Source organism: Tachyglossus aculeatus, chromosome 4 (genome assembly GCF_015852505.1).
Source record: "Tachyglossus aculeatus isolate mTacAcu1 chromosome 4, mTacAcu1.pri, whole genome shotgun sequence".
Classification (NCBI taxonomy): domain Eukaryota; kingdom Metazoa; phylum Chordata; class Mammalia; order Monotremata; family Tachyglossidae; genus Tachyglossus; species Tachyglossus aculeatus.
Window position 1 is genome coordinate 136,257,308 of NC_052069.1, and position 15,281 is coordinate 136,272,588.

The window sequence follows — 15,281 nt, forward strand, 5'->3', positions numbered from 1 at the left end:
TTGCGGTATTTGTTGAGCGCTTACTATGTGCTGGGCACTGTACTACGCGCTGGGATGGATCCAAGCAAATCGGGTTAGACACAGTCCCTGTCCCATGTTGGGCTCCCATTCTCAATCCCCATTTTACAGATGAAGTAACGGAGACACGGAGAAGTCAAGTGAATTGCCCAAGGCCACACAGCAGACAAGTGGTGGAGCCGGGAAGAGATCCCATGACCTCCCGACTCACGGGCCCATGCTCTATCCACCACGCCACGTGTTCTCTCACACCTTCCTTTGCAGTATTTCCAGGTCAGCGCTTCCCTGCCCGCTGTCGGGAGAACAAGGCCCCGAGATGGGCGGTGACTCTCCCAAGTCACATAGCTAAAATCTGGAACCAGGGCTCGGCCAGGACCACGATGGACGTTCCCAATAACGAGGTGGGGGGTCCCCAGCCACCTCCCATTTCTCTCACTGTCTCCTTTCCACGGAGAAACACGTCCCCCACCTCCAGAGAGGCTCAGGACATCCTAGAGAAGCTCAAGTGACCTCCAGTAAGCACTTAGTACAGTGCTCTGCACACAATAAGCGCTCAACAAATACTGTTGAATGAATGAAGTGACCGATCTGTGCCGCAGGCTTTTTGGGGGGTTGGGGGAAGCAGCCCCTCTCAATCAATCAATCAATTAATCAATGATACTTATCAAGCACTCATTTTGTGCACAGCACTGGGCTAAGCGCTTGGGAGAGTACAATGAGGACAAGGGACACAATCCCTGCTGCTAAGGAGCTTAGACTGTCAGTTTATTATGGGCAGGGAATGTGTCTGTTATAAAGGATTACATAGTCCTCTCCCAAGTGCTTAGTATAGTGCCCTGCACACAGTAAGTAGCTAATACAAACGACTGACTGACCTACCCTTTTCTCCTTGATGGCCTTTAATGAGGCTATCAAGGCTCAGTGTGGCTCAGTGGAAACAGCCCAGGCTTTGGAGTCAGAGGTCAGGGGTTCAAATCCCGGCTCTGCCAACTGTCAGCTGTGTGACTTTGGGCAACTCACTTAACTTCTCTTTGCCTCAGTGACCTCATCTGTAAAATGGGGATTAAGACTGTGAGCCCCCCCCCCCCGTGGGACAACCTGATCACCTTGTAACCTCCCCAGCACTTAGAACAGTGCTTTGCACATAGTAAGCACTTAATAAATGCCATCATCATCATCATTAATAATAATAATAATATTTGTTAAGCACTTACTATATGTCAAGCCCTAAACTGAGCACCTGGGTAGGGGCTCACAGTCTAACAGAAGAGGGAACAGGTATTGAATCCCCGTTTTACAAATGAAAGAACCAAGGCACAGAATTGAAGTGACTTGCCCAAGGTCACACACCGGACAAGCAGTGGAGCCGGGATTACAACTCACGTACTCTTACTCCCAGGCCCAGGTTCTTTCCACTGGGCTATTGGTGACTTCACTTAAATAAATGTTCATCCTGGGTAACCTCAGGCCCTTTCTTCTTCACTTTCCCCAACATCTTCAAACAGGACTAATTCACCCCTCCCCTCCTTTCTCCCTTCACGGCCACCCTGCCTCAATAATAATATAATAATAATAATAATAAGTGTTTTTTGTGAAGCGCTTACTATGAGCCAAGCTCTATTCTATGTGCTGCGGTAGATAGAAGTTAGGTTGGACAGAGTCCCTGTCCCCCATGGGGCTCACACTCTTAATACCCTTTTTCCAGATGAGGGAACTGAGGCCCTGAGAAGTGAAGTGACTTGCCCAAGGTCACACAGCCGACATGCAACGGGGCCAGGAGGCCTGGGCTCTGTACCTGTTGAGCCGCAGACCCTCTCTCAGAGTCACCTCTTCTCTACCGGGAGAGAACGGCGAAGTCAGCTACGGCGAGGCCTAACCCGAAGTCCAGGCATCAACGAGCTGGAATCGACCACATTCACCCAAAAGGACGCCAGCCCGGAGGGTTGACAAACCTCGTTACGATGAGGGAAGGGGTCAGGATTGGTTTTAGGGAGGGGGTTAGGGCTGAGGCTATAGTTTAGGATGTCGGGGGGCTAAAGCGCGGTGGCAAAGATCAGTTTGTCGCCGCTTCGACGTGAAAGAGCCGATGAGTTGGGAGATTTTCTGAGGGTGCCGGGTTTTCAGTCGTCTGCTCGGAGGCCCACACTTGGATCAATCAATCATATTTATTGAGCGCTCACTGTGGGCAGAGGACTGTACCAGCTTGGGAGAGGACAACGGGTGGTAGACACGTTCCTTGCCCACAAGGAATCCCGGATGTGTAAGTAAGGTACCGAATTAACAATCCAACTCGAACACCAAAGCATCGCCCGCAAGGCCTGGGCCCTGGGCCCTTCCCGACCGCCCTGAAAACCCTCACCCCACCTCCCACCCTCTGAGAGTCACGCTGCATAGTTGCTAGCCCTCAGGAGGGGCTTCCCCAAGGTGGGAGGCGGGTAGCCTCTGAACCTGGCTTTAAACCTCAAACTTCAACAGAGAAGCAGTGTGGCCTAGTGGATAGAGCCTGGGAACCAAAAGAACCTGGGTTCCAAATCCGGCCCTGCCACTTGCCTGCTGGGTGACCTTGGGCAAGTCACTTCTCTGGGCCTCAGTTACCTCATCTGTCAAATGGGGATTGTGCCTGGGACTCCCATGTGGGACACGGACTGTATCCAACCCGATTATCTTGTAATAACAATAATTATGGTATTTGTTAAGTGCTTACTAGGTGCCAGGCACTGTTCTAAGTGCTGTTAAGTGATTAGAAGCCACAACCTTCCGGCTTCCAGGCCCGTGCTCTAGCCATTATGCCATGCTGTATCCCTCTAGACCGTAACCTCACTGTGGGCAACCGACTCTGTTGTTTAGTACTGTCCCAAGTGCTTAGTACAATGCTCTGCACAAAGTAAGCCCCCAATAAATATAATAATAATGATAATGATAGCAATGATAATCACAACTATTAAGTGCTAAGCACTTACTATGTGCCAGGCACTATACTAAGAGCAGGGTAATTGGGTTGGACACAGTCTCTGTCCCACAGAGGCCTGGCAGACTTAATCCCCATTTTACAGATGAGGGAACTAAAGCCCAGAGAATAATAATAATAATAATAACGGCATTTATTAAGCGCTTACTATGTGCAAAGCACTGTTCTAAGCACTGGGGAGGTTACAAGGTGATCAGGTTGTCTCATGGGGGGGCTCACAGTCTTAATCCCCATTTTACAGATGAGGTAACTGAGGCCCAGAGAAGTGAAGTGACTTGCCCAAAGTCACACAGCTGACAATTGGCAGAGCCAGGATGTGAACCCATGACCTCTGACTCCAAAGCCCGGGCTCTTTCCACTGAGCCACGCTGCTGCTTGAGAAGTGAAGTGACTTGCCCCAAATCACACAGCAAACAAGTGGCAAAGCCGGGATGAGAACCCCACGACCTTCTGACTTCCGGCCTGTGCTCCATCCATTAGGCTGCTTCTTGTACATATCCCAGCACTTAGTACAGTGCCTGGCACATAGTAAGTGCTTACCAAATGCCATTAATAAAAAGAAAAATGTCCGCGACAGTTCCAGATTGGACACCATCCCTACACCCCTCCAACTCCATCCTCCTCGGTCCCACCCGGGCCTGGTCTGCCCACCACTGCCCTGTGGGGACCCCGCCGGGCCCGGTCACTGACCTCGGACATCTGAGGGAAGAGACTGATGGCCAGGGGCAGCGCCAATCCAAAGGCGGCAAGGCACACGAAGCTTTGCACGGGAAGGAGGAGCCGAGGACGGGACTGCAGGAGAGATGTCCTGGAAAAGGACGGGGAATCCGTCAGCCCGGGGTCACTTGTGGCATCATCATTATCATTGTAATAATCATGATAATGATGATAGTAATGATGATGGCATTTGTTAAGTGCTTACTGTGTGGCTACAAGCAAATCAGGTTGGACCCAATCCCTGTCCCGCATGGGGCTCGCGGTCTTCATCCCCATTTTCCAGATGAGGGAACTGAGGCCCCGAGAAGTGAAGTGACTTGCCTGAGGTCACAGAGCAGACAAGTGGTGCAGCCAGAATTGGAACCCATGACAAATCATCATCAATCTGTCATCTGCCACCTGTCAATCATTCAGTGGCATTTCTTGAGCGCTTACTGTGTGCAGAGCACTGTGCTAAGCGCTAGGTACAGCAGAGTTGGTAGACAGGCTCCCCACCCCCAAGAAGCTTCCAGTCTAGAGGGGGGAGAAAGACTTTGATATAAATAAATATTCATCCAATTAGATCTATATATGCTACGTGGAAAGGATGTTCTGTTCGTTTGTCCCGTCTCCCCCATTAGACTGGCAGCCCCTTGAGGGCAGGGACTGCGTCTTCTCCTCCTTATGCCCCCTCCCCCAGTGCCCAGGAGAGAGAGATAATGTAAGTGTGTGCTTGTGCGTGAATGTGCGTATGTGTGTGTGTCCTGTCTCCCCCAGTTAGATTCCATCTGTTCCTGACTCTCGCTTTCCCTCACCCTGCTGGCTGTGTCAAGGTAACGAGATTATTTCATTGAGACCTAATTTGGATGTAGAAGAACCTGGGAAGATGCAGAATTTGTGTCGCCTGCATAAGGGGATGGGATGTGGTCTCAGGGTGACCCCCCCCCCCCGCCAAACCTCCCAAATCTCCCCTCTCCTCTCTTCCCTGTGCTCCTGGGCAGGGGAGGGGAAAGCAGGGCAGGAGGCTGGTCAGCCTTCAATCTCACTCATAATAATAATAATCATAATTGTGGTATTTGTAAGCGCTTACTATATGCCAAGCACCGTACTAAGCACGGGGTAGAGCCAAGTTAATCAGGTTGGATCCAGTTTCTGTCCCACGGGTGGCTCAGTCTTCATTCCCATTTTCCAGATGACAGAACTGAGGCACATAGGAGTGAAATGATTTGCCCAGGGTCACCCAGCAGACAAGTAGTGGAGCCAGGATTAGAACCCAGGTCCTCCTGGAAATCCATTCGATTGAGTCTCCTGCTGGCGACAGATTCCGGATTGGTTTCCCTGGATGCCAAGATGTCTCTTCTGGGACCTGACCGGAACCCTCTCCCAGCTTTCCCCCCCGACCCCACCCTCTCTGTTGGGTCTCCAAGGCAAGCTTTGGGGGCTAGGGAGACCCAGGAGTGGGGGTCCTGGATGGCTGGGCTGAGGCCCCCTCAGCAGAGGCTAACTCACTAGGTGGCTGAGGCTGCTGTGAGACTGTAAGCCCCACGAGGGACAGGAACCTGGTAAACTCATATCCACCCCTGCACTTAGTACAGTGTGTGACTTGGCGCAAGTCACTTAACTGCTCTGTGCCTCAGTTATCTCATCTGCAAAATGGGGCAGTAAGACTGTGGGCCCCACATGGGACAACCTGATAACCTAGTATCTACCTCAGTGCTTAGCGTATAGTAAGCACTTAAACACCATCATTATTATTATTACTACAGTGCCTGGCACCCTCCTTCCTCTCCCTCTCCTCCCCCTCCCCATCCCCCCCAACTTACCTCCTTCCCCTCCCCACAGCACCTGTATATATGTTTGTACGTATTTATTACTCTATTTTATTTGTACATATTTATTCTATTTATTTTATTTTGTTAATATGTTTTGTTTTGTTCTCTGTCTCCCCCTTCTAGACTGTGAGCCCACTGTTGGATAGGGAACGTCTCTATATGTTGCCAACTTGTACTTTCCAAGCGCTTGGTACAGTGCTCTGCACACAGTAAGCGCTCAATAAATATGATTGAATGAATGAATGAAAGCACTTAACAAATACCACAACTATTACTGGAGGTGGGGGGTTCCCAGGGCACAATCTTAAGCCCCTCTAACTCCTCCTCTGACATGCTGAGTGACTGCCCTGGGGTCTGAGACCTAACCCACAGAATCCTTGAGAAACCAACACATAAACCAACAAGACACTTTTCCCCCTTTCTGTGGCATTTGTTAAGCGTTTACCATGTGCCAGTTACTGTACTAAGCACTGGGGTAGAGAATAATAATAATTATGGCATTTGTTAAGCGCTTACTATGCATCGGGCACTGTGCTAAGCAAGCTGGTCAGGTTGGACGGAGTCCGGTGCCCATACTGGGCTCGCAGTCTTAATCCTTATTTTACTGATGAGGGAACTGAGGCATGGAGAACTGAAGGGACTTGCCCAAGGTCACACAGCAGACAAGTGGTGCCACCAGGATTAGAACCCAGGTCCCTCTGACTCCAAAGCTTGTGCTCTAGTAACAAGGCCATGCTGCTTCCCTGTCCCTCTAGCCTCCCAATCCGCCTGCCCCGACCGGGGCTGGGGAAACCTCCACTAGATTTCCCGAGGTCCTCTGCTTGCTGTGACCAATTCCCAGGCAGCCCGGGACTATTGTTCAATTGTATTTATTGAGTATGATATGACAACAAGCATACACATTCCCTGCCCACAGTGAGCTCGCAGTCTAGAAGGGAGCTTAAAGGGTGGGAACTTTGACACCCGTTCCCAGAGTCAGGACACAGGGTTGTCTCCTCTCTTCCCTCTCAGGCTCGGACTGGGTCATTCTGACACACTCCCACCAGCTCGGTTTCTAATCCCGGCTCCATCACTTGTCTGCTGTGCGACCTTGGGCAAGTCACTTCACTTCTCTGGGCCTTGGTGACCTCATCCGCAAAATGGGGATTGAGGCGGTGATCCCCACGTGGGACAGGAATTGTAGTCAACTTGATTTGCTCGTTATCCACCCTTAGCGCTTAGTACCTTGCCTGGTAAACGCTTAACAAGTAACACAATTATTACTACCTCGACTTCTCTGCTTTCCCCTGGGCCTCGGTTTTCCCAGGTCTACACTGTGCCCCCATTTTCTCGGCCTCTCCTAAAGCCTCATTTTCCCACATCTACAATGGGGCTCATTACCACTGGCTCCCACCCCTGAGCAGCCCCGAGTCTTCTGCACTTAGGTTGCCCCGCAGGGGCGAGAGAGAGGCCAAGACGTACCCCCGGCTATCTGATTCCCCCCTGCATCCCTTCCCTCAAGTGGCCATCTCTGGGAGCTTTGGTTTGGGCTGGGGGAATCCTGGAGAAGGGTTTCAAGGCTTAGGGTGCAGACCCCGGACCCAAAATACCCAGCAGGAGGAGAGGGAAGCCAGGAGCGTCTGCAAAAAAAAAAAAAAAAATGGCAAGAGAGAGGAGCAGGGCAGCTGGAGGAGTGGAAACAGGCAGATGGAGAGCCGTGGGGACAGCCCGGGAGAGATGTAAGACCTGGCAGATCCGGCCCGGGAGCAGCCTGGCTCCCGAGGGAGGCCAAAGCCCCCGTGCCCATCCTGCCCCAGTGCATCCTGGTCCCTCTCAGACCCCTCTTGCCCCGTAAATGCAGTGCCCAAAAAGGTGGGGGGGACCAGGAGGGCTTGGTCCCCAAACATAAACTGTTCGTGGAAGAAAATGGTTCCTTCAACCTGCAGGCTGAGTGGGCATTGGGGAAACTGAGGAAATAGCATCCTCCCCAGCACCGGCACGGTAGGGGTGGGGGCGATGTCTTATCTCCCCCTCAAAGCCCCTGAGGCCTGGTCCATGGAGAGCTCTGCTTTGGCCTCTCTAGATCCCCCGCTCCAGGCGGGGTAGATCTAAATCACAAGGCACAAAATAGAAGCAGTGTGGCCTATCAAAAAGAGCACAGTCCTGGGTGTTGGAGGACCTGGGTTCTAACAGTAGTAATTATTACGGTTCTCGTTAAGCGCTTATGACTCATCGGCCTGTGCTCTATCCACTAAGCTACGCCATTTCCCTAATCCCCGCTCCGCCACGTGTCTGCTGTGTGACCTATGTCCAATCGCTTCACTTCTCTGGGCCTCAGTTCCCTCATCTGTAAAATGGGGTTGAAGACTGTGAGCCCCACGTAGGACAGGGACTGTGTCCAACCTGATTAGTTTGTCTCCACTCCAGCGCTTAGTACAGTGCCTGGCACATAGCAAGTGCTTAACAAATACCCTTAAAAAATAAAAATAGCAGGTGGTACAAATTGAGGTGATGCCTCCCTTGGGGGTGGGCGGGGTGTGATGGTAATCCTGAGGTGAAGGGAGTTTCTACACTGTAGACTGTAAGCTCACTGTGGGCAGGGAACATGCCTGCCAACTCTGTTATACTATACTCACCCAAGTCCTTAGGGAAGTGTTCTGCATACTATAAGTGTTCAATAAATGATTGATTGGGGGCCGGGAAAATGCCAGGTGAGGTCTGTCTGCTGCAGCCCAGGGGCTGGGTGAGTTCAGAATTCCAGTTGGAATTGGGGCTGGGGCAGCCTGGAGTTGGGACAGAGTTCAAATCTACACTGGGATGAGATTTGGGAAAAAACCATTGGTCACAGCCCAAGTTCGGCATTCTAGTCTTAGGACTCAACTTTAGAAAGCAGCCTGGCACAGGGGACAGAGTCAGAAGGTCATTCGTTCTAATGCCGGCTCTGCCACTTGTCTGCTGTGTGACCTTGGGCAAGTCACTTCGCTTCTCTGGGCCTCAGTTACCTCATCTGGAAAATGGGGATTAGGATGGTGAGCCCCATGCGGGACAGGGACTGTGCCCAACCCGATCTGCTGGTGTCCACCCCAGCGCTTAGTACAGTGCCCGGCACATAGTAAGCTCTTAACAAATACCACAATTATTATGATTATTATTAGAAAGCTGCTGTGCAGCCATGAAATTGACTTCATTAGTTCTTCCACGATGGGCTCAGTGCTAATCTCAATAGTCCCCCAAAACATCAACCTTCTCCACTCCAGGGAGAAGCTGATGCCCTGGGAGACCCTGACGCTTCTGGAATCCGGAGGGAGGTCCTGGCTGGTGAAAATATTCATTCATTCATTCAATCGTATTTATTGAGCACTTACTGTGTGCAGAGCACTGTACTAAGCACTTGGGAAGTACAAGTTGGCAACATATAGAGAGGGTCCCTACCCAACAGCGGGCTCACAGTCTAGAATATCTGCTGGGCTGATAAGCGTGACCTGCTTATCTGCAAGTCAACCCCCTGGCTCCAACCACACATCCGAGACAGTGGGTATGCCTTATTTAAGGCCCATCTCCTTCAAGAGGCCTTCCCTAAGCCCTCCTTTCCTCATCTCCCACTCCCTTCTGCGTCACCCTGACTTCTCCCCTTTATTCATTCCCCCCTCCCAGCCCCACAGCCCTTATGTCCGTAGCTGTCATTTATTTATTTCCATTAATGCCTGTCTTCCTCTCTAGACCGTAAGCTTGCAGTGGGGAGGGAATGTGTCTGTTTTTTGTAGTATTGTACTCTCCCAAGCACTTTGTACTGTGCTCTGCACATAGTAAGCAAACAAAAAATGAAAGAATGAATGAATGGAAGTTAGAATAATCCTGGAATAGTCACTTCTTTCCAAATGCAATAGGTAAAAGGGGAGGGGCAACGATAATAATAATTGTGGTATTTGTTAAGTGCTTACTAAGTGCCAGGCACTACACTAAGCACTGGGAGGGGAATACAAGCAAATCGGGTTGGATGTAGTCCCTGTCCCACGTGGGGCTCACAGTCTTAATCCCCATTTTACAGATGAGGGAACGGAGGCCCAGAGAAGCCAAGTGACTTGCTCAAGGTCATGCAGGCGACAAGTGGCGGAGCTGGGATTAGAACTTCTGACCTTCTGACTCTCAGGCCCGGGTTCTATCCGCTAGGCCATGCTGCTTCTCTGGGTAAGAGACGTGGAAGTAACGTCAGACCCACAGGCCCAGGAGAAAACGGAGGCACCTTCGGCACGGTGAGAAAAATTGTGGAGCAGCCCAGACTGAGAGAAGCAGAATGGCACAGTGGACAGAACACAGGCCTGGGACTCAGAAGGCCATGGGTTCTAATCTCAACTCTGCCACTTTTCTGCTTTGTGGCCTTGGGCAAGTCACTGCACTTCTCTGTACCTCAGTTATGTCATCTGTAAAATGGGGATGAAGACTGTGAGCCCCATGTAGGACAGATACTGTAACCAATCTGATTTCCCTGTATCCACGCCAGCAACTAGTACAGTGCCTGGCACATAGAAGGCACTTAAGAAATACCACAATTATTATTGTTATTATTATTAGGCGGATCCCAAGCAATGTGTAGCATTACTACGCTGCCTTAACTGAGGTTACCAGCACCATCAACAAACTAAAAATCAGCCTCAAACACCAGAAACCCCAGGTGCTGCTTTACAAATACAGCGTAAACTCGCCCCCTAGACTATAAGCTTGTTGTGGGCAGGGAATGTGTCTGTTCACTGTTCTACTGTCCTCCCCCAGTACAGTGCTCTGCACACAGTAGGCGCTCAATAAACACGATAGAAGGAACTGAACGAATGAATGAACGCGTGGCGTTCAGAGGGCTGAGCGTCGGGCTAAGCAGATGGTTTGGGGGTGACTGGTCGCTGTTCTCAAGTTTGTCAATTTCAGGTTTCCCCTTCATTCCCACCTGCCGCCCTCCTCCTCCTCCGCCTTCCCCCACCCCCTGGGCCCGCCCCCAGCCCCCACTTACTTTTCCAGTGCCGTCATGATGATCGGAGGTAGAACCAGGATAGGCATTGGCAGGACCACGCGGGTCAGGGCCGTCTCCATCAGTGCCTGCGAAGCCCAACAGAAGTCCTCAGCCCGCCCTGTCACCGCTGGCTGGGGAGACCGAGGCCACTGCGAGGAGCCTGCCCCACCGAAACCACGGCTGGCCAATGGCCCGGACTCCCCTGCCCTTGTGCCCGCCCCGGCCCCCCACTGTGAAATCTGGCTCTGAGGAAGGGGTTTGGCGGGGATCACTGCTCCCACAAAAAGAAGCACCCTATCCTGGCTCTCGCATGCCCACGCTGGACTAAATGCTGGGGAAAGGGAGAAGAAATCAAATGTGTCTAAGCATCTCTCTGTTAGTCCACAGGCCCATGCATATGCCCAGTAGGCGCTCAATAATGCCTGACAGTGGTGGCCCTGAGAGGTCACCTGGTCCAGTCCCCTGCCTCCGGGCAGGGAAACACCCAGCCAGTCGAAGCAGACGGGAGCCCATCCTGGGGTTAGGATGGGTTTTCATCTCTGTCCGGCCTGCCCATGGTGACAGCTCTGCCCTCTGCTTGATGAAAGGGCAGGATCAGAGATAATACATCAAGGATCAGAGACAGGGTCTGCTCCATGCTTCGGGAAGAGTCGCCAATCCCAGCGAGGCAGAGAGAGACAACGGGGAGGGATGGGCAAGAGGCGAGGCTTCTTAAGTAGCCGAGGACAGAGGGGAAGGAGATTTCCATGGTCTAGTCTGGGACAAAAAGACCATGAGTCTATTGCCCACACTGATATGCTCCTCCTCGCATGGCGGAGCAGTGTGGCAAAGTGGAAAAAGTAGGCGCTTGGGAGTCGAGACCTTTTTTTAAAAACAAAATGGCATTTGTTAAGTGCTCACTATGTGCCAGGCACTGTTCTAAGTGCTGACATAGGTATGAGACAATCGGGTTGGACGAAACCTGGGTTCTGATCCTGGCTCTGCCACTTGCCTTCTGTTTGACCTGGGACAAGTCACTTCACTTCTCTGGGCCTCGGTTTCTTCATCTGTAAAATGGGGATTCAATATCTGTTCTCCCTCCTAGACTGTGAGCTCCACGTGGAATGGGGATTGGGCACAATCTGATAGAGTTGAATCTACCTCAGCTCTTCGAACAGTGATGCACTGTTAAGCACTTAACAAAGACTATAATTATAATTATAAATAACCAGGTACATACGTGAAAGTTAGTGCTGAGGAGAGGATTCCAGGCCTCAAACTGTGGGCTCTATGACACTTTGTCCCTGTCTGTCATTTATTTTAATATCCGTCTCCACCTCCAGGCTGTAACCTTCCTGAGGGCAGGGATCGTGTCCACAAACTGGACCTGAAGGTCCTGGGTTCTAATCCCGGCTTGGCCACTTCTCTGCTGTGTGACCTTAGGCAAGGCACTTAACTTCTCTGAGCCTGTTACCTCATCTGTAAAATTGGGATTAAGACTGTGAGCCCCACATGGGATATGGGCTGGGCCCAACCTGATTATCTACCTCAGCGCTTAGTAGAGTGCCTGGCACCTAAGTAAACACTTCAGATACCATAAAACCCCTTTATTATTAATAATAATAAAATAACACTTGCGGTATTTGTTAACTGCTTACTATGTGCCTGGCCCTGTAATAATAATTATTATTATGGTACTTGTTAAGTGCTTACTATGTGCCAAGCACTGTTCTAAACACTGATAGATACAGTAGATACAAGGTAATCATGTTGTCCCACATGGGGCTCACAGTCTTGACTGTGATTCTGGTCACAAAGCAGACAAGTGGCAGAGCCGGAATTAGAACCCATGACTCCTGGACCCATCCTCTATCCACTAGACTATGCTGCTTCTCCGTTGTACTGTACTCTCTCAAGTGCTTAGTAGAGTGCTCTGCACACAGCAGGCGCTCAATATATACCACTGATCGGTCAAGGGGGAATCTCTGAGGCGAGGGCAGAGGAGACCCAGGGTGTGGGCTCCAGTGCTATGTGCCACCGTTGAAGCAAAGGGCAAATCCAATAGTAAGAAATAAAAATAATTGTGGTTTGGGTTAAGCACTTAGTATGTGTGCCAAACCATGTTCTAAGCGCTGGAGTCGCTACAAAATAATCAGGTAGGACACAGACCCTGTCCCACATGGGGCTCAAAGCCTTAATCCCCATTTTACAGATAAGGTGACTGAGGCCCAGAAAAGTGAAGTGACTTGCCCAAGGTCACACAGCAAACATGTGGCGGGGGGATTAGACCCCACGTCCTCTGACTCCCACGGCCTCCACCCGGCCGCCACCCAGGACGCACGTGCTTGGCCGCGATTCTGGAAGAGCCGACGAGGTTCCCGTCTCCATCCAGGACGTCGATCCCTTCCTCCAGTTCCGTATGCCTCATCAGCACCACGTTGCAGATATTGGCACTTGCTGTTGAGGTGGGGAAGTGAGGGGAAACAGAGACAGAGGTAACAGCCTGAGGCGGGGGGGGGGAAATGGGCTAAGCCCCCCATCCCCTAAAATGCTCTCCCGTGCTCCCCGCAAATCAGAGCGACCTAGAGGATTTTTCCGGTCCCCAGAGGCTGAAAGAGTGGAATAAAAACCCTCAGTATACCCCTCACACCCACCTGTGAGGGAATTCCACAGAAAGGAGGATTTCCTCAATATCCAGGCATTAGAGAGAAGGTCTGGAGCCTCCAGGGATGGAGCCCTCTGACCTTGACACCCACACCTCAGAAGGTCAGGCCTGCCATCCCATGATTGCACACCTCCAAGGACCTAATTGTGGGGGCCGGAGGACCCAAAGGACCATCTCCTCCTATTTGAGTGTCCTCCTGTCACCTCAAACTTAACATGTGCAAAACAGAGCGCCTTATCTTCCCACCCAAACCCTGTCCTCCCTGACTCCCAACACTGTAGACGGCACCACCATCCTTCCTGACTCACACGCCCGGATTCTTGGTGTTATCCTTGACTCCTCTCTCTCATTCAACCCACATAGTCAATCCATCAGCAAATCCTGTCAGTCCCACCTTCACAACATTTGAACTCAGGTCCTTAGACTCCCAGGCCCGGGCTTTTCCACTAGGCCAAATAGCTTCTCTAGTCTGGGGGTCACCGGGCTGGGCGGGGGCACCGGGCTGCGCTCTTCCGTCCCGGTCTCAGATACGGGACAGGGGTAACTCCAACTCCGTCGCCCATGCCTCCAGAGCACGCTCTGCAGCTTTAGTCTGCCTGGAGAAGTGGCGTTTAAAGTTTTAATATTTGCTAATTGATGTCAATTAATGTCGGATAATGAATGTTTAATTTTGGGGTGTGTGAGTGAGTGTGTGTGTGTGTGTGTGTGTGTGTGTGTGTGTCTGTGTGTGTGAGAGACAGAGAGAGAGAGAGTCGTGAGAACCCGGTAGCAATGAATTCTCTGCTGTGAAGCTGATTAGTGTCAACACATGCTGCTTTCTCTCCAGCACGGAAAAAACACGGGTTTGGGGAACGGGAGAGGGGGTGGACTCTGGTTTTGGAGCAGAGCACGGTGTTGGAAGCCCCCTTGCCTGCCTCTCCAAGGCTTCTTACGGGCATCAGATGCTCTTCCAGGCTTGGTACCCCGATGGATCTGTCAGGACGTGGGTCTGTGGGCTACAGGGTTTCCCCATGAAGTCTTGTCAGGCCCGGGGGCGGGGAACTCCACTGACCCGGAAAGAGGGAATCCATCAATCAGGTGGTATTTATTGAGCACTTGCTGGGAATCGTCATAGCACATTCCGGCAAGAGAGGAGGTCCAGCTCCCAACCTCCGATCAGGACGGCATTAGTCTGGGACTCCTTAAGGGAAGGGATCGTGCCATCCATGTCTTCTGGCTGCTCCCCAGGGCCCTGCACAGTGCTCTGCACAAGGCAGGTGCTCAGTTCAGCACTCTGCCCAGAGTCGGTGCTCAACAAATGTTGTGGGAAATAATAATAATTGTGGTATTTGTTAAGGGCTTACTATATGCCGGGCACTGTACTAAGCGCTGGGGTAGATACAAAGCAAATTGGGTTGGACGCAGTCCCTGTCCCACGTGGGGCTCACAGTTTCAATCCCCATTTTACAGATGAGGTAACGGGCCCAGAGAGAAGTGAACTGACTTGCCTAAGGTCACACAGCAAACAAGTGGCGGAGCTGGCATTAGAACCCATGACCTTAGACTCCCAGGCCTGTGGTCTATTCACTACGCTATGCTGCTTCTAATGCGATGATGATATTTATTGAATATTTACTTATAAAATGCCCATTCTCCCTCATAGACCATCTACAAGGGAGCATGGGCATTTTATCTCCATTTTACAGATGAGGAGACTGAGCTCAGAAAAGTCAAGTGACTTGCCCAAGGTCACACAGCAGGGAAGAGGCAGACCTAGGATTAGCACCCAGGTTTAAGCGCTGGGGTAGACACAAGCTAATCAGGTAGGACTCAGTCCATGTCCCACAAGGCGGGGGGTCACAATCTTAATCCCCACTTTACAGATGAGGTAACTGAGACACAGAAGAGTGAAGTGACTTGCCCAAGGTCACCCAGCAGACAAGTGGCAGAACCAGGATTAGAACCCAGGTCCTTCTGATTCCAAGGCCCAGGCTCTATCCACTAGGCCACAATGCATTCCTCTCCATCCAAACCACTACCACGTTAGTACAATCACTCATCGTATCCCGACTGGATTACTGCATCAGCCTCCTTTCTGACCTCCCAACCTCCTGTCTCTCCCCGCTTTAGTCTGTACTTCACTCGGCTGACCGGATTATCTTT

At 51.3% G+C, this 15,281-nt stretch overlaps 1 protein-coding gene across 4 annotated transcripts in view; it reads right to left on the bottom strand.

The window, feature by feature from the left end:
• Positions 1-15,281, bottom strand: part of SFXN5 (sideroflexin 5) — a 92,056-nt gene that overhangs the window by 25,124 nt on the left and 51,651 nt on the right. For 3 of the 4 annotated variants that reach the window (XM_038745589.1, XM_038745590.1, XM_038745591.1), the window contains exons 11-13: positions 12,816-12,931; positions 10,496-10,581; positions 3,677-3,794 (exon numbers count right to left, since the gene is read on the bottom strand). In XM_038745589.1, coding sequence (XP_038601517.1) covers positions 3,677-3,794; positions 10,496-10,581; positions 12,816-12,931 — 320 coding nt within the window. The remainder of the gene's footprint in view (positions 1-3,676; positions 3,795-10,495; positions 10,582-12,815; positions 12,932-15,281) is intronic. The other variant, XM_038745592.1, reaches the window with a different exon arrangement.